The sequence below is a fragment of the Triturus cristatus genome, chromosome 6 (genome assembly GCF_964204655.1).
Source record: "Triturus cristatus chromosome 6, aTriCri1.1, whole genome shotgun sequence".
Classification (NCBI taxonomy): Eukaryota; Metazoa; Chordata; class Amphibia; order Caudata; family Salamandridae; genus Triturus; species Triturus cristatus.
In genome coordinates this window covers 1,931,911,117-1,931,939,039 of record NC_140589.1, presented here as the reverse complement: position 1 = coordinate 1,931,939,039, position 27,923 = coordinate 1,931,911,117, and the positions used below count along the sequence as shown (strand labels likewise).

Here is a 27,923-nt window from a genome sequence, read left to right as displayed (position 1 = left end):
TCTGGCTTCAGAACTTGGGATAACATTGGGATTTCCCAATTGGGGGATGGGTGGTCAGGAACTCACATACTCTCCTTCTCAAATCTACTTGAGTCATTTGCCCTTACACGCTCAGAATTCTACAAGTGTCTCCAGGTCAGGCACACCCTCCACAACCACATATGTGACACCCCGGAGTTCAATCCAATAGTAGCCAAAATCGTAATGGCTGTGGCAGTGGCTGTTTCAACGCAATAAAATCATTTATCAAAAGAAAATTAAGAAACAGTAGAAATTCACTTAAAAAGCAAAGGTTACAGGGACGTTATAGTTAGGAAATAGAATCTAAAAACGTAGAAATTTACTGAAGAACAAAAGGTTACAGGGACGTTATAGTTAGGAAATAGAATTTAAAAAACCTTTCAAATTCACTGAATAAAACCAAGGTTACAGGGAAGGAGTAGTTAGGCTCAGATTTCACTCGTACAAAACCACAGAAATTCAGCAGTTATAGTTACCTGAGCTAACTATAACTTACTCCCCACAACGGCTTATGACCTTACATACTACATCACTGATGACATGGTCAGTGACGTCACTGATGACATCACTGATCTGGGGCCCGGCCATAGACATAATAGGGAGGAGGCCGTGCTCCTCAAAGCAACTGTGTTGTGCTTTATTTTCTTTCCACCTGAGGAGCAGTAGAGTAGCCCTGATTCAGCTCCATAGGTGGAAACAATTGACATATTCTGCATGTTTCGAAAGGTGCCTGTATATTTTACCCACCCATACAGCTAATAGGTTGGCTGAGTCGATATTATCAAGACCGTGCTTGCTTTTCAGGTCAAGTTATTAAGTAGTTAAAGACATGGAATTACCTTTGCCAGAGAGGTGGACCATTCATTCTGCATTATGTGGCTGATCTGCTGGTATGTTTGGGAGAGTTCATTACTGGGATACACTAAATGGACCACTTATACTGCCAAAGTTGCCTTCATGTAATCTACTATTTTTGGCTGATTCTCCAATATGACTGTCCTCCAAATAAGGCCCATAGATGTTTAAATGTCTGAATGTAGGAAGACTGGTAACACCAAGGGTTTGCTGTAGTATAAGCAATCTCCTTGTCGCACATTTTGCCATTTTGCGAAGTATAAAATCAATCCCTTTGTGTGTAGGACAGGAGAGAGGATGTGGAATTGGGGATTCCACGATGTAAGGCAATAACGCTCCTACATACAACAACGAGAAATATGCAAAGGGACAGATTTTGTCAAGAATGAAATGAGGGTTTTCCCAAGGGCATCTTTATTGGTTCACAGACTATGTCATTGGTGGTCTGTAAATCCTATTATTTAATTAACCTTTAACAGGTAAGTATGTCTCTTGCTACCTTTAGACATTACAGAGGTAACTGAATCTCTTGCTAGTGTTGGTAGATGGTTCAATAAATGTATTTTGAATAGTTTGGTGGGCTGTGGTTGGTGGTCATATCATGTAATGACATTTCTTGTGATTACCCAAGAGGCCAAAAGGTTTGAGATTGAACTTCTGCTGCTCCAGAGATTCAGGAGACGTAATACCCCTGGGCTCATTCACCGCTAGGCAAGAGATGAATACTGCCCTAAAAAGATGCAGATAATATCGGAACGCTCATTCGATTGAAATGTGATTCTCATTTGTATTCTCCTATCGGTGTGAGATGTGATCAGATGGATGAGCGTCTTTAAATTACACGTAGACCATTACTATAAATTCTGGCTCTTTCTGTCAATAGGATTACCCTTCGCTGGGCATGATGACCGAGAAACTCTCCCAGAATAACATCAACCTGATCTTTGCTGTGACAGACCACGTAGTCGAACTCTACAGGGTAGGTTTTTTTTCCCACTGATAATGCAACTTCAGTCTACATCTCAACAATTTTCCAGTTCTCTTAGATTATGAAACATAATGATACATTTTATTTCAACATTTGTATCCTGTATTATTATATTCATTGGTTACTAATGCTTGAGACGGTTAACATATGAATGAGATACAACTCCAGACCTGGGGAATATATGATGTTACAACTCAAACAATTACATTGCATGCTTTTAAGATGCAGTTTTTACATCTCAACTACCATTACATCGCATGATTTTACAACGCATGCCATTACAACGCATAATACTTTTAGGGCAACAGTAAGGTAAGTGTTGGATAGTGTAGTGGTAAAAATTCCTATTCCCTCTCCAGTGAGTGCAACAGTAGGGAAAGTGTTGGATAACAGAGGGGTAAAAATTACTATTCCCATCCACCCCAAAACCCATACCGACCCTAAAACTTAAAAATCTCCATTACTTACCTTAGAATGCATTGTAATGGTATGTGTTGTAATGGCATGCGTTGTAGTGACATGCGTTGTAATGGTATGTGTTGTAATGGCATACGATGTAAAGGCGGTTGCGTTGAAACAGTTGCGTGGTAAAAGCAGTGCGATGTAATGACTGCGTTGTAAAGGATGTTTCCCGACCTGGGTGTTGGGAGAAGGTTCTGAGAAAGGATGAGTCCACGGCCAAAGATATCTACGGCTCCGCTGTGAGCTCACTATTTCCAAAACTTAGAATTGATGCAGCAGTGATAACCTTCTTTCAACGCTCAGAGTAATTTGCTTGACCAGGAAATGTCCCCTAAGAGGTTCCTCACACGTCCTTTGATGGATGTGAAGCTCAAGGTCCTGAGGGACAAGTGTTGACAATGATATTTCCTGGGCTGCTTTTTGGGGGGAAATATTAAGGTGCGATTTTGAGCCTTGTGAGTAGGTGAAGCCAGTGTTCCTGTCTGTTTTACTAAGGCGTGCGATCCGCGTCCAGCTCACGTTGTAATCATGGATAGCTGCAAACTGGTCGAACCTTCTGATTTAGGCAAAGAATGACTGCCTTTGTGGTACCCAGAGGTTTGAATGGCAGTACCAGCGCTTTGAGAGCCTGCTCGGCCCTCGCTCAGAGCAAACACAAAGGCAGCTCAAAGACGCGCACAAGCTCGGGTGTTGGCCGGTGGTGGCCGGTGTTGGCCTCGGTGGGCTTGTTCTCCAGTCTTCAGCTGAGCCCTAGCTGTTATTGGGTGCAAGCAGAGGAGCGTTGTGCAGAAAAGCTGCGTTTCTCACTCAGGCGTAGCTGATCGGAAGAGTGAGGAGTCGGCACGCCTATGGTGTGCAGTGTACATGGTGTCTCATCATGAATAAGGATGTTAGAACAGATGTGGAACCCACAACAGCTGGCTGGTAGGAATGCCCATAATATGAACCGCAGGGCACTTGGGGTCAACCAAGTGTTTTTCAACTGGCACCTTGTATGGCCACCGCCACGATTTCAGAGAGTGCGTGTTACTTGTAACTGTGACGTCAGAGCTTCATGCTGTACAGAGGGTACCACTTGCAACATACCCGCCAATGGGAATCACGGAGACATCATTTGCCAATTTAAAGTTTAAACGTACAACAGGTTATTATTGAGCCTTTCTCCAGCAGCATCCTAGGTGACAAGATCCTAACAGGTCTTCTTGATGTGCAGTCACACTACACAAATCAACGTACATTACATTACAGTTCAGCTACCTGCACAGCATCTCAACCAGTGCAGGGCTATGTTGAAGGGTTTCGCTCATTGCTGAACCACAAGGGTTATATGAAATTACTCTACCTGCACCCTACAACAGTACAAGATACAGGGCAGTTTTTAATGTTTAATATTTGAAAACTACACGTTCCCGCTGCTTTATAAGCCTTGCTTTAAGACTAAATTAATTTGCTTTAAAATGCACTATTTGCCAATCTTTTTTTAATGTCTTCTCAAGAGTAAGATGCACCCTGAACCCCACGTTTGCCCATTCAGCTTGCCCACGTCGTTCGCTATATACAAGGCATGCCCAGCTTTTAAGCCACACCACGTGTCCGAAGGGAGCATGAGACTGTTTCAAGGTGGGAGAGTGCACCCTTCCATGTTGTATGGCCTCTCTGCGGGGTATTTCAGTTCTAATACTGGCCACGCCGGCAAGCACCACACCACACCAATGTGTGAACTGGCTCTGGTGTGCGTCTCTGCAGCCAGCGGCTGGTCACCCAGTGACGTCGATGTCCATTCGAGGTTGAGAGCAGGTCTCTTCTTGTTCATAGATTAACGCTCTGGCCTTCAGCCTCATCATGGCTGCCCTTGAGGTGCCGCTCATTCCTGTGGGTGAACCCAGGCGCTGAGACGTAAAGTGGTGGCTTCAAATGACACAGAGCGCTGTTCACTGAAAAGAACACAATGGCTTCCCTTCAGCTCCCACTCCAGGAGCGGGAGGTGGTCGCGCCCACCAGCAAAGGGCCTTTGTTTGCTGTTGAGTTAAAAACAAATCCCGACAGCTATTCATCGTTATCACTGAGACAGGGAAGTGGTTTTAGCCCCAGAAAGGTCATTGTACACTTGTGTGTCACCACTAACGCGAGCGCTGTGTTAATTTCCCGTAGTCTTTATTCGCAGCCGCTCTTTGCAGCCGAGGTGCCCGTCCACTTGAAGGAAATTGCGGCCGTCCAGAGATGCTGCAAATCATTTTTTGATCCTTCCTAAAAAGCCAGTCTTGTTGAGATTAAATTATGAGTTTGGCTGAAATCCACGCTCCATATATAACTTAAAGAGGCAAAGGTTCCTGGAATAAATTAGTACAGCTTTGGCGCAGTGAGTGCCAATCTTGCAGAAAGTGATATGTTTTGCTGTGATAAATATAGGGCGAGGTGTTTCTACTTTGCTGAACATTTGGGCAGTGAAAGGTGAGACCTAAGGCCACAGGGACGTGTCACCACAGTGGCCGAGCACCAATATTTGTAATCTGAAGCCAGTTCAGGTTCCTTAGACCTGAATGTGTTGCTTCTAACCCTCTTGTGAGGGCTATGATGCCAGAACGAGACTCCCTCCCTTACAGAGAGGCCCGCGTGGCACCAAACTCTACCAACCCCAGGTGAACGAGGACTGGCGCTGAGAGCCCCCTTGAGCTGATGGCTGCCTCTGAATCCCCGCTCTAAGGCCCACAGCTGGGGAGTCATGGCGCTTTGGACACAACGAGTGCTGTGTGGTGAGAGACAATGTAACGGCGGCGTGGAGACGACAGATTGAGCTGTTGGAGTAAATGAAGTCCGGAAGTATTGGCGCTGTGGCAAAAAACAATTTGTAACAAAATGTCCTCTTGCACTGTTCTTTCAATCTAGAAATACAGCGAGCTGATCCCGGGGACCACCGTGGGCGTCCTATCGCAGGACTCGAGCAACGTCATACAGCTGATCGTGGACTCCTATGAGGTGAGCTGCATCTGACATCCGGCAGGCCCGTCCTCCACTCAATACATGTCAGGGTTGTGAAAATGGGCGGGCATTCTGTTTCTGGGCTCATGTTTCTGTTTGTGTCCTACGTTCCAAATAACCAAAGGTAATTGTAGCAAATAGATTAGCAGCGTTGTCAAAGTACGTATGTCCAAGCTCTACATTTTCTGATAGGGAAACATACAATGGCAATATAAGAGACCCCGGACTGTTAACCCACAACATTCTGATTTGATAGAAACCTCTCCAAAGCATACAGGTACTAATGTAAGTGCATAAACACACGACCACCTTCCACAATCATTTGCACACATCTTGCGCTTGGTATGGACTCTTTTGGCTTTTTATGGTCCTTGGGTTTCTGCAGGCACTTCAGGCCCTTGAAAAGGTGAATTTCACACTCTCTCCTCCTCCGGCACAACTCGCAGTTCATAATTAATACTTCATTTATTTTGTTAACGAGGTTGCTGTGAAGGCCACATTCTTTGAGCACGCACACGGTGCAATGCAGGGCGGGTTTGCCGCAAACCATGAGAGCAGGGCACGGATTTGCCTTCCCTGCAACATCATGTTCTTGAGTTCCAAGACCTGGGAGAACTGGGCTGGCGTTGCTACGTTTAATAATAAGAAGCCCAGCTGTCCCTAAAGGGGGGTCCCAGCACCCTTGGAGGTGAGCTGTGGGCAGGATCAACAGAGCCAGGAAGAGGCGCTTCACACCGGCACCTGGAGTCCGAGGCCGCCATTAGGTGTCCTGGCCCCACAAGTCCTCCTCTGATCCCACCTGGGTTTATTCCAGGTGTGGGGCAGGATCAACAGAGCCAGGAAGAGGCGTTTCACCCCGGCACCCGGAGTCTGAGGCCGCCATTAGGTGTCCTGGCCCCACAAGTCCTCCTCTGATCCCACCTGGGTTTATTCCAGGTGTGGGGCAGGATCAACAGAGCCAGGAAGAGGCGTTTCACCCCGGCACCCGGAGTCTGAGGCCGCCATTAGGTGTCCTGGCCCCACAAGTCCTCCTCTGATCCCACCTGGGTTTATTTCAGGTGTGGGGCAGGATCAACAGAGCCAGGAAGAGGCGTTTCACTCCGCACCTGGAGTCTGAGGCCGCCATTAGGTGTCCTGGCCCCACAAGTCCTCCTCTGATCCCACCTGGGTTTATTTCAGGTGTGGGGCAGGATCAACAGAGCCAGGAAGAGGCGTTTCACTCCGCACCTGGAGTCTGAGGCCGCCATTAGGTGTCCTGGCCCCACAAGTCCTCCTCTGATCCCACCTGGGTTTATTTCAGGTGTGGGGCAGGATCAACAGAGCCAGGAAGAGGCGTTTCACACCAGCACCTGGAGTCCGAGGCCGCCATTAGGTGTCCTGGCCCCACAAGTCCTCCTCTGATCCCACCTGGGTTTATTCCAGGTGTGGGGCAGGATCAACAGAGCCAGGAAGAGGCGTTTCACTCCGCACCTGGAGTCTGAGGCCGCCATTAGGTGTCCTGGCCCCACAAGTCCTCCTCTGATCCCACCTGGGTTTATTCCAGGTGTGGGGCAGGATCAACAGAGCCAGGAAGAGGCGCTTCACACCGGCACCTGGAGTCCGAGGCCGCCATTAGGTGTCCTGGCCCCACAAGTCCTCCTCTGATCCCACCTGGGTTTATTCCAGGTGTGGGGCAGGATCAACAGAGCCAGGAAGAGGCGTTTCACCCCGGCACCCGGAGTCTGAGGCCGCCATTAGGTGTCCTGGCCCCACAAGTCCTCCTCTGATCCCACCTGGGTTTATTCCAGGTGTGGGGCAGGATCAACAGAGCCAGGAAGAGGCGTTTCACTCCGCACCTGGAGTCTGAGGCCGCCATTAGGTGTCCTGGCCCCACAAGTCCTCCTCTGATCCCACCTGGGTTTATTTCAGGTGTGGGGCAGGATCAACAGAGCCAGGAAGAGGCGTTTCACTCCGCACCTGGAGTCTGAGGCCGCCATTAGGTGTCCTGGCCCCACAAGTCCTCCTCTGATCCCACCTGGGTTTATTTCAGGTGTGGGGCAGGATCAACAGAGCCAGGAAGAGGCGTTTCACTCCGCACCTGGAGTCTGAGGCCGCCATTAGGTGTCCTGGCCCCACAAGTCCTCCTCTGATCCCACCTGGGTTTATTTCAGGTGTGGGGCAGGATCAACAGAGCCAGGAAGAGGCGTTTCACACCAGCACCTGGAGTTCGAGGCCGCCATTAGGTGTCCTGGCCCCACAAGTCCTCCTCTGATCCCACCTGGGTTTATTCCAGGTGTGGGGCAGGATCAACAGAGCCAGGAAGAGGCGTTTCACTCCGCACCTGGAGTCTGAGGCCGCCATTAGGTGTCCTGGCCCCACAAGTCCTCCTCTGATCCCACCTGGGTTTATTCCAGGTGTGGGGCAGGATCAACAGAGCCAGGAAGAGGCGCTTCACACCGGCACCTGGAGTCCGAGGCCGCCATTAGGTGTCCTGGCCCCACAAGTCCTCCTCTGATCCCACCTGGGTTTATTCCAGGTGTGGGGCAGGATCAACAGAGCCAGGAAGAGGCGTTTCACCCCGGCACCCGGAGTCTGAGGCCGCCATTAGGTGTCCTGGCCCCACAAGTCCTCCTCTGATCCCACCTGGGTTTATTCCAGGTGTGGGGCAGGATCAACAGAGCCAGGAAGAGGCGTTTCACTCCGCACCTGGAGTCTGAGGCCGCCATTAGGTGTCCTGGCCCCACAAGTCCTCCTCTGATCCCACCTGGGTTTATTTCAGGTGTGGGGCAGGATCAACAGAGCCAGGAAGAGGCGTTTCACTCCGCACCTGGAGTCTGAGGCCGCCATTAGGTGTCCTGGCCCCACAAGTCCTCCTCTGATCCCACCTGGGTTTATTTCAGGTGTGGGGCAGGATCAACAGAGCCAGGAAGAGGCGTTTCACTCCGCACCTGGAGTCTGAGGCCGCCATTAGGTGTCCTGGCCCCACAAGTCCTCCTCTGATCCCACCTGGGTTTATTTCAGGTGTGGGGCAGGATCAACAGAGCCAGGAAGAGGCGTTTCACACCAGCACCTGGAGTCCGAGGCCGCCATTAGGTGTCCTGGCCCCACAAGTCCTCCTCTGATCCCACCTGGGTTTATTCCAGGTGTGAGGCAGGATCAACAGAGCCAGGAAGAGGCGTTTCACTCCGCACCTGGAGTCTGAGGCCGCCATTAGGTGTCCTGGCCCCACAAGTCCTCCTCTGATCCCACCTGGGTTTATTTCAGGTGTGGGGCAGGATCAACAGAGCCAGGAAGAGGTGTTTCACACCGGAACCTGGAGTCTGAGGCCGCCATTAGGTGTCCTGGCCCCACAAGTCCTCCTCTGATCCCACCTGGGTTTATTTCAGGTGTGGGGCAGGATCAACAGAGCCAGGAAGAGGCGTTTCACACCGGCACCTGGAGTCCGAGGCCGCCATTAGGTGTCCTGGCCCCACAAGTCCTCCTCTGATCCCACCTGGGTTTATTCCAGGTGTGGGGCAGGATCAACAGAGCCAGGAAGAGGCGTTTCACACCGGCACCTGGAGTCCGAGGCCACCATTAGGTGTCCTGGCCCCACAAGTCCTCCTCTGATCCCACCTGGGTTTATTCCAGGTGTGGGGCAGGATCAACAGAGCCAGGAAGAGGCGTTTCACACCGGCACCTGGAGTCTGAGGCCGCCATTAGGTGTCCTGGCCCCACAAGTCCTCCTCTGATCCCACCTGGGTTTATTCCAGGTGTGGGGCAGGATCAACAGAGCCAGGAAGAGGCGTTTCACTCCGCACCTGGAGTCTGAGGCCGCCATTAGGTGTCCTGGCCCCACAAGTCCTCCTCTGATCCCACCTGGGTTTATTTCAGGTGTGGGGCAGGATCAACAGAGCCAGGAAGAGGCGTTTCACACCGGCACCTGGAGTCCGAGGCCGCCATTAGGTGTACTGGCCCCACAAGTCCTCCTCTGATCCCACCTGGGTTTATTCCAGGTGTGGGGCAGGATCAACAGAGCCAGGAAGAGGCGTTTCACCCTGGCACCTGGAGTCTGAGGCCACCATTAGGTGTCCTGGCCCCACAAGTCCTCCTCTGATCCCACCTGGGTTTATTTCAGGTGTGGGGCGAGGGGGATCTGCGAGGGTGTAACGCATCGCCTGCCAGAAATCTCCTGCTGTAGACGCGTGGATGACACAAACAACAAGAAATGTAATTGTGCATGTCATTCAAAGGTAATACTTTAAAATATAGCATTACGAGCTAGATTTAGGAAGCTTTTTTGCGGTCACAAACACCCCAAACAGGTGTTTGTGACTGCAAAAAAAGTGTTGGGCCATTGACAAAACCCACGTTAGGCGTCTGTAAAATGTTACAAACTCCTACAATGGGACTGCGACTGGATACCGATTCGGTATCTGGAAGGGACTTCGCTTTGACGTCTCTTCTAAATACTGAATTGGTCACAAATCACTGAGAAGTTACGGACTCCCACGTTGGGGCGTGGGGGGGGGGGGGATAGCTTATTCACGAAAGGGAAGAGGTTCCCTTTGGGCCCCTTGGTGTTTTGGGGCACAACTTTCAGGGAGAGTAGGGAGTGTCCAAGGGAGCACGGCCAACTCTAAAAAGTAAACTTCATTTTTTTCTGAAAAAGAAGCGCTGTTCCTTTAAGGACATGGACCGCTTTAAAAAAAGCTTTCTTTTTAAAGACAATCACAGGGGTGGGTGCCCAGTGACCCTCAGGCCGCCATCCCCGTGATTGATTTTGGCCAATCGGAATGAGTCACAATTTGTAAGCACCTTACTTAATATTAATTAGGTAGGTTTCTCTGCAACTCAATCATAATCCTTATTTTGCGAATCGACCTATTAACTCCCAGGTCAGTTCTCGAAATAAAATTGCGTTGCAGAAAAGTCTGGTTGCAAGTTGCGTCTGCTTTTGGTGTCCGGAATAACAGAACATGTGCCCCTATGTTTGGGAACCTTTCGAATGACGCTGCACCTCGCAACACAACCATGCCTGAGATCTGCATGTCAAGTGTGAAGCCAGCTTCTGCCGCTGGCTCCATGGCCTGGAGGGGGCGGGCCGAGTCTGTGACTAGAATCACAGGCAGGTGCAGGAGTCCTGTGATTGTGGCATCCAGGAGCGTTCATTCAGTGGCTGGTCTCTTACAAAGGCGTCCTTACTCAACACCAAGAATAAAGAACCCCATCTGTGTGGCATCCTCCAGTCCTGCACCCAGGCCCCGCCCCACTGCTCTCATGCCCTGCAAGAAGTGACTGGTGCATCAAACTCTCGCCTCTTTAAGGGCCCTACTTAGGGGTCGGCGGGATCCTCCACCGTAAGGTGGCGGGGATCCGGTCCACCCTATCACAGCTGCCCTGAGCTATAATGCACTTGTAATGTTGCAGACCTGTGCTCTCCTCCTTAGTATGGGAGAGCTCAGGTCAGAGTCTCTAGGAACGTGTGTCCTGTCCATTGAACCAGAATTGGAGCTGGTACCTGGGGGGTGGGAAGGTGGGGGCGGGGGTGGAGGGGCAGCCACACCTACGATGAACGCAAATCCACCAGAATCCATGCCTTTGTCCCTGTGCAGAAGCTGTGTCTACGTGTGCATTGCACGCTCACTGGTAATTGCCCCTGAGGTAGGGAGCACCCTATGGGGCAGAAGCCCGATGGGCGTCATGGGAGGGGAGGCAGGGTAGCGATGTCTCTGACTTGCCCCTTGGTGAATCTGACGCCGCCCTCGTGCTTCTGTCTCAGTAGTCCTAAAAGCAGCACCGACACCTAAAGTGAACCCGGCTCTGAGATGATTGCCTCCTCTCATTTGCATACCGTGCATATAAATGAATCTCATTTACAGAGTTTGTTCTTATTCTGCAATCCTGGCTAAGATCTAGCCCTCCTGGGCCGAGGTTAAACTCCCTCGCCCTAGCCTTGCATCAGCTGTGGGTGGCGAATCAGGCTGTATAGGTACGACGTTAGGATCCCAGCAAGACAAGTCAATCTTTCATCCTTCCTAGGTTGGGAAGTGGAGCGACCTTTACATTTAGTAATAGTAAAACCTGCTCCTTCCAACGCTTAGCGATGGCAAATACTGCGGATCTAAGTGACCTGTAACAAGAAAGGTAGTAACATTGTTTCAACCGCTCTTACTCAGTGACCAGGCTTTTACTGTGGTTGCTAAAGCCATCACCTATGAGGCAGATTTATTGTTTTGTGGTGAAAAATAAGGGTGCCCGCGGAATTGGTGGAATTTTGGTCACTCCATGTTATCCTTTAATGTGGAGTTCTAGCCAAATATCACCAGTCGCCGTGGGTTGGAATTTTTCTCCAATGAGGCTCCAGCTGGCGAGTGAGATTTGGCGTCCCCTAGCACGATTTTCTAAAGAGAGCGGTCGCGAGCAGGCGCGGTAAGAGGGCTGCCGTTTGAGTAGATTTGCTGCCGCTCAAGTAGATTTTCTACTCGAATGGCAACAATATTAACTCGAATGGCCATGCGCTCTTGTGCAACCCTTGTCGCCATTTGTGCTGATTTGTCAGCACTGCTTGCGCTACCCTACTAAATTGCAGTGAGAGCAGCGTGAGCTGCATATTTTTCACTCATTGGCGGAACTCCAAGGAATGTGGCTGATTTTTTTTTTTATATGCCGGGGAATTCCGCGGAATGAAATTCCGCAAATTCCATCCACCCCTAGTGAAAAATTCCTGTTGTAGTTTTGCCCTAGATATGTTGGCTCGTCTGTTATCTCATAAATCACTGCAGATTGGAGACTTTATGCAGCTTGCTTTACATTTTAGAAATGAAACCTGGACCTGACGCTAGGGATTTCCACCTAAAATTAATACATTTTTGGAACATTCTATAGAAAATGTGCACAATTAAATTTTTTCGTGAATACTGAATTGAAGAAAATGTATGAAGTAATGCTTCAATGATCCCAGGTTATTAATATATTTTATTTACTAATGATTTAGGAATGGCATGAAAGTTTCTATGGAAAAATGCAATTTTATTTCACAAGGCGGGACTAGCCCATCCTGAGCCTTTGCCTCTAAAGCTATCTCCTTTGTTGTGTCGCATTCTTAGAAAATTCGCTCCAAGGTTGAGCTGGAAGTCCAAGACCTACCGGAGGAGCTGTCGCTGTCCTTTAACGCCACCTGCCAGAACAACGAGGTGATCCCGGGGCTGAAGTCCTGCTCCGGGCTCAAGATAGGTGACACAGTAAGTAGCACGCCTTGAAAGGTCTCGCTGGCTCAAGCACTGCGACTGGTGACCCTAGGACGATATTGGGAACAACCCTGAGAGGCCTGGATGGGCTGCTAGTGGTTGGGCAAAGTAAGATACGTCCCGTCACAGAGAATTGACGAGGGTAGAAGAGGCAAAGTAATGCAAACCAATTCAGAAGGAATGAGGGTGAGATGGAAGAGAGTGGCGTGTGTGTGATGATAGAGAGAAGGAGGTTTCAAAGCTGCATTATGGACAAGGGGCGAGCCGGGCTCCAGAGGAGAAAAGAAGGCCTCGCGCACCTGCTGTAGGAAACCCCAAGTGGGATCCAATGGAGACCAGGGTGGGATCCTGTTTGCATGAAGTGGATGAAACAAGTAGGAGATGTAAACTGCCCACCAATATATGACCCATGCGGTGGCTCAGGAACGGTTTCTGTTCACATATGTTCAAGAGCTAAGAAGATGGTGCATGGGTGGAGGAGCCCTGCGGAGCAACAGCCATGATCTTGCTCTAGTGCCTCGAGACATTTACGTAGGCGTGTGCTTTTTATGTGTAATCCTTTAGTCTTTCACTCATCATAGAATGCTTTAAATAATGAAATTCTGTATGTAAAGCCTGAACCCAAGAATACGTTGTGTTCATTTTTGGTGGTCAAGGCCGGACTGGCCAAAGCGGGCACCGGGCGTTTTCCTGGTGGGCTGGAAGGGTGGCGGCCGGTTCTTGACCCAGGGGAGCCAGTTTTGTTACTGCGGGCTGGTTTTTCACCACCCACCCCTTGCCCCCGGAGGCTGGTCGAGTGGAGATGCCAGGGCTAGTTTCAGCTATTATTGGTTATTGCTCTTTTGCATCACTCCTATGCCCTCAACCTCTAAGATGAGACCACATGGCCGAAACTGACCTGGGCTCAGAGGATGACACTGGGTCTGTAACCAGGTAAGAGCCAAGCGAGTGAGGTGAGCCCACACTCAGGGGGCAGTCAAGGTAAAGATCCTAGAGGGAGACAGTCGTCAGTTGCAGACTTTTCAGGAGGTTCCCTATCCAAGCAGACCCTTCTCTTGCAAAACCCTTTGATAAAGGGACCTTCTCTTCTTCTTTGCCATGCCCCCTAAAGCCACTGAGGGCTTCGCACCGCCCTCCTTCATAAACACTAGATTAATGACATTTAACATATTCTACCATTTTGTTTACAAATTCACAGCAAACTGGAATTCAGTTCCCTTGTATCCCGGGATGCTTGTTGGCACAACATGCCGATAGAGCAAGTTCTGAGAGCTGGCAACTCGTTTGCAATGGCCAGTTTTGAGGTCACTGAGGTCAAAGTTCAAAACACTCTACCTTATGGAACAGATTTCCAATAACCTAGGAGTAATTATTAGCTCGCAGCAGGCCTGTAAATGTTCTCCTTTCTTGAAAGCGCTTTTTTTTTTAATTTATGAGCTGTAAAGATTTCAGAAATGACCCATGCCCTGACGCCATACACTCAGAAACCTATGAAAACCCTGACACCGCAGACCCCAATGCGGAATCTTACCTGCAGAAAGAGTTTGGCTGAACATAAAATTGTGTCACTTTCTAAGATCAATGATCGTTTGTTCAATTGGTTTGTGTTATTCATCATTTGCTCAAAACGGAATAAAATAATAATAAGTAAAGACATTACGTACCAGAAAGCAGAACTCGCGGAGGTATATGATCACGACGAAGAGGAGACAAAGTAAAAAATAAAGTGCTCTTTAGACGTTTTTCAAGCCAGAAAGGAACAAACGAACGTTCGACACTAGGGGAGATGGAAGAACAGAGTTCCATATTACAGTATCTTTTAGGGACCGACTTACCTGGCGCGACCTCCCTGGGCGACCAGTGTTCTCGCCCATAGAACTCCTTGTTCTTGTCAGAAGTGAGGGTCGAAATATCACTTCCAACATGGCTCTTCCAGCTCTGATGCCCCAGGAGGATCTGAGACGGCTGATGCCACATTCGTTTCTCTCGAGCACCTCCTTGAGATGCTACGTGTGATCTATTTTAAGACTCTATACTATACGTGATTGCTGCCGGATTGGCGAATCAATTGTAGCTGTGCATGCTGTGATACCCGTGAGCAAAATTCCATAAACTCAGAGATTTATTGCCAAAATGTGGACGATAGAAGGATTTTGCCTGACATACCCCCAATTGTTAACTTTTATTTTCTATACAGTTCTATACAGTTTACATTTTTTTTTTTAAGTATGCATTTTTTTAAATAATTGACAGCATAGAAGTATTTATCGACTGGAAGAAATGGAATGATTTCCATGGTTTTAGGCATGAACTTGCATCACTCCTTCCAAATATGCATCTCAGTTGTAGGGCACAGTCTGTGTGAATGCACGATATGTACGGCACAACCCAGGCCAAAAGGCGGCAGGCACAAAGGATCAAATACAAAGACACAGTCAGTGAGTGATTCGATGGTTAGCTGGTTTCTGAGTGGAAAAGTTGTAGGAAGCTGGGTTTCTGCAGTAACCCCCCCCCCACACACAAACACACACTTTTTGCCTGATTTCTGATGCACTTTGACTTGATGTGCCCTGGGTCCCTGCCTATCAGGTTTCCAGGGCCAGTGTTCCTTCCCAAAACTGTACCTTGTACACCCAATTGGCACCTCTCTGGCCGCATGTAAGTCCCTTGTAACAGGTACCATGGGTACCAAGAGCACTGTGACCAGGGAAGGCCTCGAAGGGCTGCAGCACTTTTTGTGCCACCCTTAGAGGTCTTGTACCTTCACACTCACACACTGCCTTTGCAGGCTGCGTGTGTTGATGCAGAACAAAGTGAAGAGTCGACATGGCACACTGTGTGCCATGCCTGCAACCCACTGTCTATGGTATAGGTAAGACACCCCTCTAGTTGGGTGCACTATACCACTGGTGAGGGTACAGTTGCATGAGCACTGTGCCCCTACAGTGTCTAGGTCCACTCTAAGACATTGTAGATGCAGTAAAGCCATAAAAGAGTATATGGTCTGGGAGTTTGTCATTACGAACTCCACAGCACCACAATGGCTTTACTGAATTCTGGAAAGTTTTGGTAGCAAACCTCGCAGCATAATAAACCAACACTGATGCCAGTGTGGGATTTATTTTACAATGCGCTCAGAGGGCATCTTAGAGATGCACACTGAAAAACGACCAGCCTCTGGTGGGTTCCCTTACTGGTACACACCAGCCTGCCACCACGAGACATGTTTCTGGACCCCTAGTGTGGGAGCCTATGCTCCCTGAGCCCAGAAACAGAGCCTTTCCTGGGCGGAGGTGTCCACACCTCCCCCAGGACGGGAAGAGCCATCTGAGGCAGGGGAGCTTCAAAGGCCTGGCAGCGTTTGTAATGCGACCCCCAGCCTCTCCTGCTATCAGGAGCAGGCCCCCTTCCTGTCTCACCCCCTTTTCAGCAGGAAGACAGGTGGGAAAAACTAGCCAGCCCAGGAGGTGTGCCCACCTCTGCCAACTCCACGCCTCAGGTGGGGGAGGCGAGGTGAAGCCTACTCTTCAGTGCCCGCCATCTTGCAGATAGCAGGCACTCTCCAATCAGGATTAGGGTTTGTGCCCACTCCCCCACGTGGGGTGAGCACACCAAGGGTGTAGTCACCCTAAGGTCAGTAGCACACTGGCTACTGACCTTCGAGACCCCTAAAACGCCCCCTAAATACAGTATTGAGGGGGCAGCAATGAACCAAGAAGACAGATTCTCGCAACTTACGTAGAAGAAGGGCGAAAGAAGATGCTCAGCAGGGGAGACTGCAGAGAACAACTGACTTGGCCCCAGCCCTACCGGCCCTTCTGCAGTTTCCGGAAATCCTGCACCAAAAGTCGCCTTGTCCTGAAGCCAGCGACCTCCAGAACCCCATGGAGGACGGACTGCCTTCCACAAAGACTAGATGTCCTGTGAACAGCAGCTCTGTTCAAAAGAAACAGCCAAGAAAAACTCTTAGCCTGCTGAGGACAAAGAAACCCGACGCCTGGAACCACCACTGCACCCCACGCCTGTGGCCTGAGTGGCCAACTCATCCCAGCGAGGTCCCCCAGCATTCCAGAGTCCAAGTCCACCGTGGGTTAACCCCTCCAGGACTCCCCAACGTCGCCTGCAGCCTCTGCACGGAGACTCCCCAACTGCAAGTGGGCGGTAACGTAAAATCCGACCTCAAAAGACACCCCTGCATCCAGCTGCCCTGCGCCCTGGAGAAGAGAACCCAAGGTGCACCTTCTTCCCCAAGCCCTCCAACTTACAGCCCAGCTGTTGGTTCCTCCCAGAAGTCTTCCTGGACCGAGCCTGCAGCCAAAGCCGACAATCCCCATTGAAAACAACAGGGCACCCGACACCAAAACAACACCCTGCCCCCGGCGACCCCTGTGCCGCTGTGGGTGCAACTTGTGAGCTAAATCGAATCTTGCCTTGCCTTGAACATAACACCAGGAGATTTGCTCTCACAACCTTGTGGCCTGCTCGTGAGCAGCCACCAACCGGAGACCCCCTATCCCCAGGTGGATAACATTGGGCCTCAGCACTCTGCACTCGACCATCCAAGTGCCTCTGAGGATGCTTTGAGAGTGCACCCTTGACCCTGGGGGAACCCTGGTTCTAACCCCAGAAACACAACTTCCACAACCAAGTACTTACCTGTAAACCTATAATTCCATTTCCTCCCATAGGATTGCTTCGACTGCTTTTCTTTGAAAATGGTTTGTGTGGAATTGGTTTGTATGGAACTTTAAGAAACTGCAAATATACAAAAACTGCTTTACTTACCTTTTCTGTAGGAAATGTCACAGTATGATATCTAGGTATATCACACTGAGTAGAAAAAGTAATCCATAAAGTAATCTGTAAAGTAATCTAAAGTAATCTAACAGTAATTTCAACTGCATTCAAAGCATTTACAAACCTATAACAAAGTCATTCTCATTCAGCTAGCTTGTATTGTTCAATCGTCTTAAAAGTACAATTTACACTTACCTTGCCAGGCTTGCTTGGTTCTAGGAAATAAATAGAACTTAATAATATTTTTATACAAACAAACTGGTCTGAGATCAGTCTTTGAGTGTGTGATATCATTTCTTGCCTGAGTGTGTACAATAAATGCTTAGCACTGCCCTCTGATACGGCCTTGCTGCTCACCCACACCACCACAAATAGAGAGTCAGGTGCTATCTACTTTTACCTCAGCCTACCTTTGGGGTTCCACTGGACTCTGTGCACACTATACCTTACTTTGGTATAGTATATACAGAGCCAGCTTCCTACACAAGTGTAATGTTGCTGCATTGTGATATCGTGTTTTTCAGCTTTTTAATAATTGGAGCAGGGTCAAGGTGGTCCTGATAGATACTAGGATTCCAGATCTTATGAAGTGAACCTTAGAATTTTAATCCTGGGTTAGATCGCCTAAACCATATAAACAAACATTTGGAAAAGAGACCGAAAAGGAGAAAGTGAGGGAGGTAGAGCTTTTGAAGAATGATCTACCTTGAAATTTGACCTTCTCTGTTTATAGGTGAAGTTTCAAATTGAGGTGAAGGTGCGGGGATGCCCCACGGAGAAGGAGAAGAGCTTCACCATCAAGCCATTGGGATTTAAAGATACCTTGACCATAAATGTCAAGTTTCACTGTGACTGCAACTGCCAGGACACGGCAGAGGTCAACAGCTCCAGGTGCAACAGCGGGAACGGAACCCTGGAGTGTGGCGTGTGCCGCTGCTACCAGGGCCGCCTGGGGCCGCACTGCGAATGCTCCGAAGAAGAGTACAGCCCGTCCCAGCAAGACCAGTGCAGCCCCAAGCAGGGCGGGCCCACCTGCAGCCGCCGCGGCGAGTGCCTCTGCGGGCAGTGCGTGTGCCATGCCAACGACTTTGGCAAGGTGTGGGGCAAGTACTGCGAGTGTGACGACTTCTCCTGTCTGAGGCACAAGGGGGAGATATGCTCAGGTGAGTTGATGATGCCCATGTGTCATACAGCTATGTGACTTGTTATTGAGTGGTGGTAAGCTAAAGTAATCATCAGTTTATGTAAACATTCATTCATAAAACAGCTCATCTGTGTATGTCAGGCTTAGTTTCCGCAAAATATAGAGCATGGCGTGTACAGGCGGGTGACTTACATGATATGCGTAGTCCGATGTGCTCGACGAGTGGTCTTGGAAGAGGACCCTCATCATGTAGCTGCAGGTAGGTTCATTGTTAAGGAATAGCTTCCAGATCCTCAAAGGACTCTAACGTCCATTGAGTGCGAGATGCTGACTTGTGGTTCCCATCTCTTCTGCTACTCTCTCAGTTCTCATACAGGAAGGATTGTGAGCTCTGGTAACTTTTGTAAGGGTTCCTGTCCTTCTCTGTGCATACATACCTGACATTTGTTTTTATTTGAATGTATAGTGCTATAGGGCATACGAAGGATGCTACATGATGCTGTTAGCACGAGAGGGCCAAGCTGGAGGTGTTTATTGGTGGTGCAGTACAAGACGGGGAATATGAAGGGGGAGAAGAACAAGGATGTATGGAGGGAGTGTTAGTTGGAACTACACTGAGTTGTCACCTGCAGATCTTTTCCTAAGAATCTGATAAAAATAGGAACCTGTTAGGAGAATTAAGAAACTTTACAAATAGGCTGGATGTATTTGCAAACTATACCACTTTCTGTCTGACAGAGGAAGTGGTGAAACGTTGAATGATATAGAAAAGATGAAATGATAGTGTAAGCGGGCAGGTTCAATGCAACTAGGACATGTACACAGGGCATTGAAGCCTGACGTGGGATCACTGTACGGGCGGGGACGTTTGAAGGTCCCCAACAGGAAAGATTCCAGGGGTAATCGCATTGAATGATATCAGAAAGGAAAACAAAGTCAGAAGCACATGAAGAAGAGACAAGCTGCGAAGGAGGGAAGAGAGCGTCATGAGGAGCATGCAACCAGGAGAGAGACATCCCCAGTGAGGCCTCACTGTCCTTCTGGAGGATGTAAAACCAAAGAGGTTCTTAGGTGAAACCCCCAGTCCTGAGGAACCAGGCAATACACATGTCTGTGCATTAGAAGGTCAGTCAATGGCAGACCCAGGAAAGGACAGTACAAAATCATCATTCCAAAGCTAGACAGGAAAGTGAGAGTCCTTGACATTGCTTCAGAAATTCCTTAACGTACAAGGTAAACGCGTTCAGACATCTTTCGGATTACCTCATCAAAAAGGCCTCTTCTGACACATGGATTGATGTGGCGAAGACCCCTAAGGCTGAATGTTATGTAGAAGGTTTTTTTTCAATAATTATTTTATTAGGGATTAAACACCAGACATACAATTGATAATATCAGCCTTTCTGAATTGTTTTCAATCAATCAATCAATCAATCATAGGCATTTATAAAGCGCACTACTCACCCGGAGGGTCTCAAGGCGCTAGGGGGGGGGGGTCCGCTACTGCTCGAACAACCAGGTCTTGAGCTTCTTCCTGAAGGCAGCAAGGGCTCAGGAGCAGGATCGGGGAGCAGCGAGGGGGCAACCAGGCCGGAGGCGCAGTGGTCGCACCGGAGGCGCAGTGGTCGCTTTAAATTGCTACATTAGCCGTAGGTGAATTAACATCGCAGTTTTATAAATCATGCATATAAAGCGCAATTTGAAGCAAAGTAGGAAGCTGTTGTGGGAGGAAAAACATATAACATTGAGAACTGTGATACGCATAGTGGAGGGGAGGGAAAAACGGGGGGGGGGGGTATCATGTAGAAGGTTCATTTATTGATCTATGGCCCACGACTTAGAGTGATGAACAGGTTACAAAGCCAGGTCTCTTCTTGCTCAATCCATTGGTTAGTTCATTTGAAGTTACTGTGCATGGAAAAAAGCTGGTGATATATAAAGATTTTTAGAGTTGCTAATTATCCTATCTCTTACTTGAAGACGTGATATTGATTCAAATGCATATCATAGAAATGTTCTTGAAACTTGTAATTTAAAAGATTCATTGACCTGTCAACCGAGCAGGGCCACCCAAGATATACAACTTTCTCATTTACATATGGTTGATTTTTCTTCTATGAATACAGTATTATCACACTTGGTGTAATTATAATAGCAACTTGAGTATACTGTGTGTGCAGAAATTATTAATGCCTTTAAATTTACTAAGGGTGGAGGTGAAACGGAAGAGCAGAGACAAGTGAGTCCACCTTTGGGGTGTGTTACTGGGGCTTACCTTATCAGGGTTACTGGGACACTGACTCTGCAATATGTGTCAACCCACAACCTTGTCATGTTCCAACTCTGTTATGTGTCAGCCCTCTCTTACGTTGTGTGCACGAGCCCGACGGGAGACACTTGGGAATGAATTGACGTTATAAATGCAAGATTGGAAGCTCCACCAATTACTTTGCACTGGCCACTCCGTGTGTGAGCTGTACCCCCATGGTATGTGACGGGGCTCTTCCACAGGTGTGACCTTGCCCCTCCTCAGATGATGCTCCCATCCAAGTCTGGATAGGACTGTCCACTCCGTGTGTGAGCTGTACCCCCATGGTATGTGACGGGGCTCTTCCACAGGTGTGACCTTGCCCCTCCCCAATGATGCTCCCGTCCAAGTCTGGATAGGACTGGCCACTCCGTGTGTGAGCTGTGCCCCCATGGTATGTGACGGGGCTCTGCCACAGGTGTGACCTTGCCCCTCCCCAATGATGCCCCCGTCCAAGTCTGGATAGGACTGGCCACTCCGTGTGTGAGCTGTACCCCCATGGTATGTGACGGGGCTCTTCCACAGGTGTGACCTTGCCCCTCCCCAATGATGCCCCCGTCCAAGTCTGGATAGGACTGGCCACTCCGTGTGTGAGCTGTGCCCCCATGGTATGTGACGGGGCTCTTCCACAGGTGTGACCTTGCCCCTCCCCAATGATGCTCCCGTCCAAGTCTGGATAGGACTGGCCACTCCGTGTGTGAGCTGTACCCCCATGGTATGTGACGGGGCTCTTCCACAGGTGTGACCTTGCCCCTCCACAATGATGCCCCCGTCCAAGTCTGGATAGGAGTGGCCACTCCGTGTGTGAGCTGTACCCCATGGTATGTGACGGGGCTCTTCCACAGGTGTGACCTTGCCCCTCCCCAGATGATGCTCCCGTCCAAGTCTGGATAGGACTGGCCACTCCGTGTGTGAGCTGTACCCCCATGGTATGTGACGGGGCTCTTCCACAGGTGTGACCTTGCCCCTCCCCAATGATGCTCCCGTCCAAGTCTGGATAGGACTGGCCACTCCGTGTGTGTGCTGTACCCCCATGGTATGTGACGGGGCTCTTCCACAGGTGTGACCTTGCCCCTCCCCAATGATGCTCCCGTCCAAGTCTGGATAGGACTGTTCTCTCCGTGTGTGAGCTGTACCCCCATGGTATGTGACGGGGCTCTTCCACAGGTGTGACCTTGCCCCTCCCCAATTATGCCCCCGTCCAAGTCTGGATAGGACTGGCCACTCCGTGTGTGAGCTGTACCCCCATGGTATGTGACGGGGCTCTTCCACAGGTGTGACCTTGCCCCTCCCCAATGATGCCCCCGTCCAAGTCTGGATAGGACTGGCCACTCCGTGTGTGATCTGTACCCCCATGGTATGTGACCGGGCTCTTCCACAGGTGTGACCTTGCCCCTCCCCAATGATGCTCCCGTCCAAGTCTGGATAGGACTGTTCTCTCCGTGTGTGAGCTGTACCCCCATGGTATGTGACGGGGCTCTTCCACAGGTGTGACCTTGCCCCTCCCCAATTATGCCCCCGTCCAAGTCTGGATAGGACTGGCCACTCCGTGTGTGAGCTGTACCCCCATGGTATGTGACGGGGCTCTTCCACAGGTGTGACCTTGCCCCTCCCCAATGATGCCCCCGTCCAAGTCTGGATAGGACTGGCCACTCCCTGTGTGAGCTGTACCCCCATGGTATGTGACGGGGCTCTTCCACAGGTGTGACCTTGCCCCTCCCCAATGATGCCCCCGTCCAAGTCTGGATAGGACTGGCCACTCCGTGTGTGAGCTGTGCCCCCATGGTATGTGATGGGGCTCTTCCACAGGTGTGACCTTGCCCCTCCCCAATGATGCTCCCGTCCAAGTCTGGATAGGACTGTTCTCTCCGTGTGTGAGCTGTACCCCCATGGTATGTGACGGGGCTCTTCCACAGGTGTGACCTTGCCCCTCCCCAATGATGCCCCCGTCCAAGTCTGGATAGGACTGGCCGCTCCGTGTGTGAGCTGTGCCCCCATGGTATGTGACGGGGCTCTTCCACAGGTGTGACCTTGCCCCTCCCCAATGATGCTCCCGTCCAAGTCTGGATAGGACTGTTCTCTCCGTGTGTGAGCTGTACCCCCATGGTATGTGACGGGGCTCTTCCACAGGTGTGACCTTGCCCCTCCCCAATGATGCCCCCGTCCAAGTCTGGATAGGACTGGCCACTCCGTGTGTGAGCTGTACCCCCATGGTATGTGACGGGGCTCTTCCACAGGTGTGACCTTGCCCCTCCCCAATGATGCCCCCGTCCAAGTCTGGATAGGACTGGCCACTCCGTGTGTGAGCTGTGCCCCCATGGTATGTGACGGGGCTCTTCCACAGGTGTGACCTTGCCCCTCCCCAATGATGCTCCCGTCCAAGTCTGGATAGGACTGGCCACTCCGTGTGTGTGCTGTACCCCCATGGTATGTGACGGGGCTCTTCCACAGGTGTGACCTTGCCCCTCCCCAATGATGCTCCCGTCCAAGTCTGGATAGGACTGTTCTCTCCGTGTGTGAGCTGTACCCCCATGGTATGTGACGGGGCTCTTCCACAGGTGTGACCTTGCCCCTCCCCAATTATGCCCCCGTCCAAGTCTGGATAGGACTGGCCACTCCGTGTGTGAGCTGTACCCCCATGGTATGTGACGGGGCTCTTCCACAGGTGTGACCTTGCCCCTCCCCAATGATGCCCCCGTCCAAGTCTGGGTAGGACTGGCCACTCCGTGTGTGAGCTGTACCCCCATGGTATGTGACGGGGCTCTTCCACAGGTGTGACCTTGCCCCTCCCCAATGATGCCCCCGTCCAAGTCTGGATAGGACTGTTCTCTCCGTGTGTGAGCTGTACCCCCATGGTATGTGACAGGGCTCTTCCACAGGTGTGACCTTGCCCCTCCCCAATGATGCCCCCGTCCAAGTCTGGATAGGACTGGCCACTCCGTGTGTGAGCTGTACCCCCATGGTATGTGATGGGGCTCTTCCACAGGTGTGACCTTGCCCCTCCCCAATGATGCCCCCGTCCAAGTCTGGATAGGACTGGCCACTCCGTGTGTGAGCTGTGCCCCCATGGTATGTGATGGGGCTCTTCCACAGGTGTGACCTTGCCCCTCCCCAATGATGCTCCCGTCCAAGTCTGGATAGGACTGTTCTCTCCGTGTGTGAGCTGTACCCCCATGGTATGTGACGGGGCTCTTCCACAGGTGTGACCTTGCCCCTCCCCAATGATGCCCCCGTCCAAGTCTGGATAGGACTGGCCACTCCGTGTGTGAGCTGTACCCCCATGGTATGTGACGGGGCTCTTCCACAGGTGTGACCTTGCCCTTCCCCAATGATGCCCCCATCCAAGTCTGGATAGGACTGGCCACTCCGTGTGTGAGCTGTACCCCCATGGTATGTGACGGGGCTCTTCCACAGGTGTGACCTTGCCCCTCCCCAATGATGCCCCCGTCCAAGTCTGGATAGGACTGGCCACTCCGTCTGTGAGCTGTACCCCCATGGTATGTGACGGGGCTCTTCCACAGGTGTGACCTTGCCCTTCCCCAATGATGCCCCCGTCCAAGTCTAGATAGGACTGGCCACTCCGTTTGTGAGCTGTGCCCCCATGGTATGTGACGGGGCTCTTCCACAGGTGTGACCTTGCCCCTCCTCAATGATGCTCCCGTCCAAGTCTGGATAGGACTGGCCACTCCGTGTGTGAGCTGTACCACCATGGTATGTGACGGGGCTCTTCCACAGGTGTGACCTTGCCCCTCCCCAATGATGCCCCCGTCCAAGTCTGGATAGGACTGGCCACTCCGTGTGTGAGCTGTACCCCCATGGTATGTGACGGGGCTCTTCCACAGGTGTGACCTTGCCCCTCCCCAATGATGCCCCCGTCCAAGTCTGGATAGGACTGGCCACTCCGTGTGTGAGCTGTACCCCCATGGTATGTGATGGGGCTCTTCCACAGGTGTGACCTTGCCCCTCCCCAATGATGCCCCCGTCCAAGTCTGGATAGGACTGGCCACTCCGTGTGTGAGCTGTGCCCCCATGGTATGTGATGGGGCTCTTCCACAGGTGTGACCTTGCCCCTCCCCAATGATGCTCCCGTCCAAGTCTGGATAGGACTGTTCTCTCCGTGTGTGAGCTGTACCCCCATGGTATGTGACGGGGCTCTTCCACAGGTGTGACCTTGCCCCTCCCCAATGATGCCCCCGTCCAAGTCTGGATAGGACTGGCCACTCCGTGTGTGAGCTGTACCCCCATGGTATGTGACGGGGCTCTTCCACAGGTGTGACCTTGCCCTTCCCCAATGATGCCCCCATCCAAGTCTGGATAGGACTGGCCACTCCGTGTGTGAGCTGTGCCCCCATGGTATGTGACGGGGCTCTTCCACAGGTGTGACCTTGCCCCTCCTCAATGATGCTCCCGTCCAAGTCTGGATAGGACTGGCCACTCCGTGTGTGAGCTGTACCACCATGGTATGTGACGGGGCTCTTCCACAGGTGTGACCTTGCCCCTCCCCAATGATGCCCCCGTCCAAGTCTGGATAGGACTGGCCACTCCGTGTGTGAGCTGTACCCCCATGGTATGTGACGGGGCTCTTCCACAGGTGTGACCTTGCCCCTCCCCAATGATGCTCCCGTCCAAGTCTGGATAGGACTGGCCACTCCGTGTGTGTGCTGTACCCCCATGGTATGTGACGGGGCTCTTCCACAGGTGTGACCTTGCCCCTCCCCAATGATGCTCCCGTCCAAGTCTGGATAGGACTGTTCTCTCCGTGTGTGAGCTGTACCCCCATGGTATGTGACGGGGCTCTTCCACAGGTGTGACCTTGCCCCTCCCCAATTATGCCCCCGTCCAAGTCTGGATAGGACTGGCCACTCCGTGTGTGAGCTGTACCCCCATGGTATGTGACGGGGCTCTTCCACAGGTGTGACCTTGCCCCTCCCCAATGATGCCCCCGTCCAAGTCTGGATAGGACTGGCCACTCCGTGTGTGATCTGTACCCCCATGGTATGTGACCGGGCTCTTCCACAGGTGTGACCTTGCCCCTCCCCAATGATGCTCCCGTCCAAGTCTGGATAGGACTGTTCTCTCCGTGTGTGAGCTGTACCCCCATGGTATGTGACGGGGCTCTTCCACAGGTGTGACCTTGCCCCTCCCCAATTATGCCCCCGTCCAAGTCTGGATAGGACTGGCCACTCCGTGTGTGAGCTGTACCCCCATGGTATGTGACGGGGCTCTTCCACAGGTGTGACCTTGCCCCTCCCCAATGATGCCCCCGTCCAAGTCTGGATAGGACTGGCCACTCCGTGTGTGAGCTGTACCCCCATGGTATGTGACGGGGCTCTTCCACAGGTGTGACCTTGCCCCTCCCCAATGATGCCCCCGTCCAAGTCTGGATAGGACTGGCCACTCCGTGAGTGAGCTGTACCCCCATGGTATGTGACGGGGCTCTTCCACAGGTGTGACCTTGCCCCTCCCCAATGATGCTCCCGTCCAAGTCTGGATAGGACTGGCCACTCCGTGTGTGTGCTGTACCCCCATGGTATGTGACGGGGCTCTTCCACAGGTGTGACCTTGCCCCTCCCCAATGATGCTCCCGTCCAAGTCTGGATAGGACTGTTCTCTCCGTGTGTGAGCTGTACCCCCATGGTATGTGACGGGGCTCTTCCACAGGTGTGACCTTGCCCCTCCCCAATTATGCCCCCGTCCAAGTCTGGATAGGACTGGCCACTCCGTGTGTGAGCTGTACCCCCATGGTATGTGACGGGGCTCTTCCACAGGTGTGACCATGCCCCTCCCCAATGATGCCCCCGTCCAAGTCTGAATAGGACTGGCCACTCCGTGTGTGATCTGTACCCCCATGGTATGTGACGGGGCTCTTCCACAGGTGTGACCTTGCCCCTCCCCAATGATGCTCCCGTCCAAGTCTGGATAGGACTGTTCTCTCCGTGTGTGAGCTGTACCCCCATGGTATGTGACGGGGCTCTTCCACAGGTGTGACCTTGCCCCTCCCCAATTATGCCCCCGTCCAAGTCTGGATAGGACTGGCCACTCCGTGTGTGAGCTGTACCCCCATGGTATGTGACGGGGCTCTTCCATAGGTGTGACCTTGCCCCTCCCCAATGATGCCCCCGTCCAAGTCTGGATAGGACTGGCCACTCCGTGTGTGAGCTGTACCCCCATGGTATGTGAGGGGTGCTCTTCCACAGGTGTGACCTTGCCCCTCCCCAATGATGCCCCCGTCCAAGTCTGGATAGGACTGTTCTCTCCGTGTGTGAGCTGTACCCCCATGGTATGTGACGGGGCTCTTCCACAGGTGTGACCTTGCCCCTCCCCAATGATGCCCCCGTCCAAGTCTGGATAGGACTGGCCACTCCGTTTGTGAGCTGTGCCCCCATGGTATGTGATGGGGCTCTTCCACAGGTGTGACCTTGCCCCTCCCCAATGATGCTCCCGTCCAAGTCTGGATAGGACTGTTCTCTCCGTGTGTGAGCTGTACCCCCATGGTATGTGACGGGGCTCTTCCACAGGTGTGACCTTGCCCCTCCCCAATGATGCCCCCGTCCAAGTCTGGATAGGACTGGCCACTCCGTGTGTGAGCTGTACCCCCATGGTATGTGACGGGGCTCTTCCACCGGTGTGACCTTGCCCTTCCCCAATGATGCCCCCATCCAAGTCTGGATAGGACTGGCCACTCCGTGTGTGAGCTGTACCCCCATGGTATGTGACGGGGCTCTTCCACAGGTGTGACCTTGCCCCTCCCCAATGATGCCCCCGTCCAAGTCTGGATAGGACTGGCCACTCCGTGTGTGAGCTGTACCCCCATGGTATGTGACGGGGCTCTTCCACAGGTGTGACCTTGCCCTTCCCCAATGATGCCCCCGTCCAAGTCTAGATAGGACTGGCCACTCCGTTTGTGAGCTGTGCCCCCATGGTATGTGACGGGGCTCTTCCACAGGTGTGACCTTGCCCCTCCTCAATGATGCTCCCGTCCAAGTCTGGATAGGACTGGCCACTCCGTGTGTTAGCTGTACCACCATGGTATGTGACGGGGCTCTTCCACAGGTGTGACCTTGCCCCTCCCCAATGATGCCCCCGTCCAAGTCTGGATAGGACTGGCCACTCCGTGTGTGAGCTGTACCCCCATGGTATGTGACGGGGCTCTGCCACAGG

The 27,923-nt window shown here is 51.6% G+C and overlaps 1 protein-coding gene across 2 annotated transcripts in view; it reads left to right on the top strand.

Annotated features, from left to right (window-relative positions):
• ITGB3 (integrin subunit beta 3) overlaps positions 1-27,923 on the top strand; it is a 391,103-nt gene that overhangs the window by 115,937 nt on the left and 247,243 nt on the right. For both annotated transcript variants that reach the window (XM_085613652.1, XM_085613653.1), the window contains 4 exons: positions 1,760-1,855; positions 5,213-5,302; positions 12,373-12,507; positions 18,044-18,473. In XM_085613652.1, the coding sequence (XP_085469778.1) occupies positions 1,760-1,855; positions 5,213-5,302; positions 12,373-12,507; positions 18,044-18,473 (751 nt within the window). The remainder of the gene's footprint in view (positions 1-1,759; positions 1,856-5,212; positions 5,303-12,372; positions 12,508-18,043; positions 18,474-27,923) is intronic.